Source organism: Mus caroli, chromosome 17 (assembly GCF_900094665.2).
Source record: "Mus caroli chromosome 17, CAROLI_EIJ_v1.1, whole genome shotgun sequence".
Lineage (NCBI taxonomy): Eukaryota > Metazoa > Chordata > Mammalia > Rodentia > Muridae > Mus > Mus caroli.
Genome location: NC_034586.1, coordinates 42,158,553 through 42,160,042, shown reverse-complemented (window position 1 = coordinate 42,160,042; position 1,490 = coordinate 42,158,553). Strand labels below are relative to the sequence as shown.

Sequence of the window (1,490 nt, the reverse complement as noted above, 5' to 3'; positions counted from 1 at the left end):
AAAAAAAAAAAAAACCAAAAAAAAAAAAAAAAAAAAGAATTCTTTCAAGGCTCACCTGAATTATAGCATGTTGCAAACTGCGCCCCCTTTTTAGGCCAAGTTATACTCCTTTGTGTAAATATACGCTGAACGTCACTTGATCACCTCCTGTTGGTGGATCCGCAGAGCTATTACGTTTCTGTATTGTCCATTCATACACAAGTGTCTGCCTGAGCTGCTGTTTACTGTGCTTTGGGACACACACCTAAGGGTAGGAGAGAACTGCTGGATCGTGTAGCAATTCTGTTATTTACTTCCTGAGGAGCTAGTGCCTTGTTTGTTTTTCTTATTCAATTTGTTTAAATATGGATGTATTTAAGTACCACATGCATGTCTGGTGCCCGTGGATGCCAGAAGAGGGCATCAGATTCCTTAGAGCCGGAGTTATAGGTGGTTGTGAGCTACCATGTAGGTGCAGGGAATTGAACCAGGGTTCTCTGTAAGAATCGCAAGTGCTCCTAATTGATTAGCTATCTTTTCAGTTTGTTTTTAAAAAGATTTCTTTCTTTTTTAAATTATATGTATGAGTGCTCTATCTGCAGATACACCTGCATGCCAGAAGAGGGCATCAGATCCCATTACCCACCCACCCACCCAGCCATCCATCGTGTGACACAGTGTATGCCTGGAGGCTACAGGATAATAACAGGAGTTTGTTCTCTCCTTCTGCCACACATGTTACCAGGGATCAAACTCCGGTTCTCTGGCTGTGCAGTAAATACCTTTACCTGACTGTTTTAAAGTGTACATCTTTTGAATAGGAACCTCCAAGCTGTAAGTCAGTAAACCACACTCAGGGACTTTATAGAGAAGCTAGGCCAGTCCTGTTGATGAGGACACATGTACAAGTATAAGATCAGAGTCTGGCTGGCACAGACTTTGGTTTGAGCACAGTGATGACTCTAACCCTTCCACTTGCCTTCCAGCACGGCTGCGGAGCTGGGTCAGAAGACCTCCTCCTCTTCGTCTTCCTCCTCTTCCTCTGCACAGTCTAATCGTTCCTCAAAAGTTTCACTGCCTGAAATCCAAAAGGAAAAATATCCCGAGGAATTCAGCCTGCTCAATTCACAGACAGGTGAGTGGCCCCGGGCCTTCTTTCACAGGTCTCTACTCCTGAGACCTTTCAAGAAATCTGCCCTGATGTGGGACGAGTCACAGAAGACCTCCTCTGCCCAGTGCTAGGCATTTAGCGTGTTTCTTCTCCGGTTCTCATGACAGCTAGGTGGGAGGTGTGGTCATATGGTTTTCAAACCTGAAGTGCCTTCATGTGAGAGCCATAAAAGGTTCTAAAGAAATATAAAAGTGTATAGAATGCAAACCCTCTTATTCAGTATTCCCCAACAATATTCTGCTCTATAGCTGTGAAGAACTGAATTTTGAAATGTATATATGACCTGTGTGTGTATACACACACACACACACACACACACACACACACACACACACACACA

General features: G+C 43.8%; 1 protein-coding gene across 1 annotated transcript in view; it reads left to right on the top strand.

Annotated features, from left to right (window-relative positions):
* The window catches only part of Spats1 (spermatogenesis associated serine rich 1), a 27,501-nt gene that overhangs the window by 13,051 nt on the left and 12,960 nt on the right, over nucleotides 1-1,490 (top strand). Inside the window, exon 3 of the mRNA XM_029470906.1 lies at nucleotides 966-1,114. Coding sequence (XP_029326766.1) covers nucleotides 966-1,114 — 149 coding nt within the window. The remainder of the gene's footprint in view (nucleotides 1-965; nucleotides 1,115-1,490) is intronic.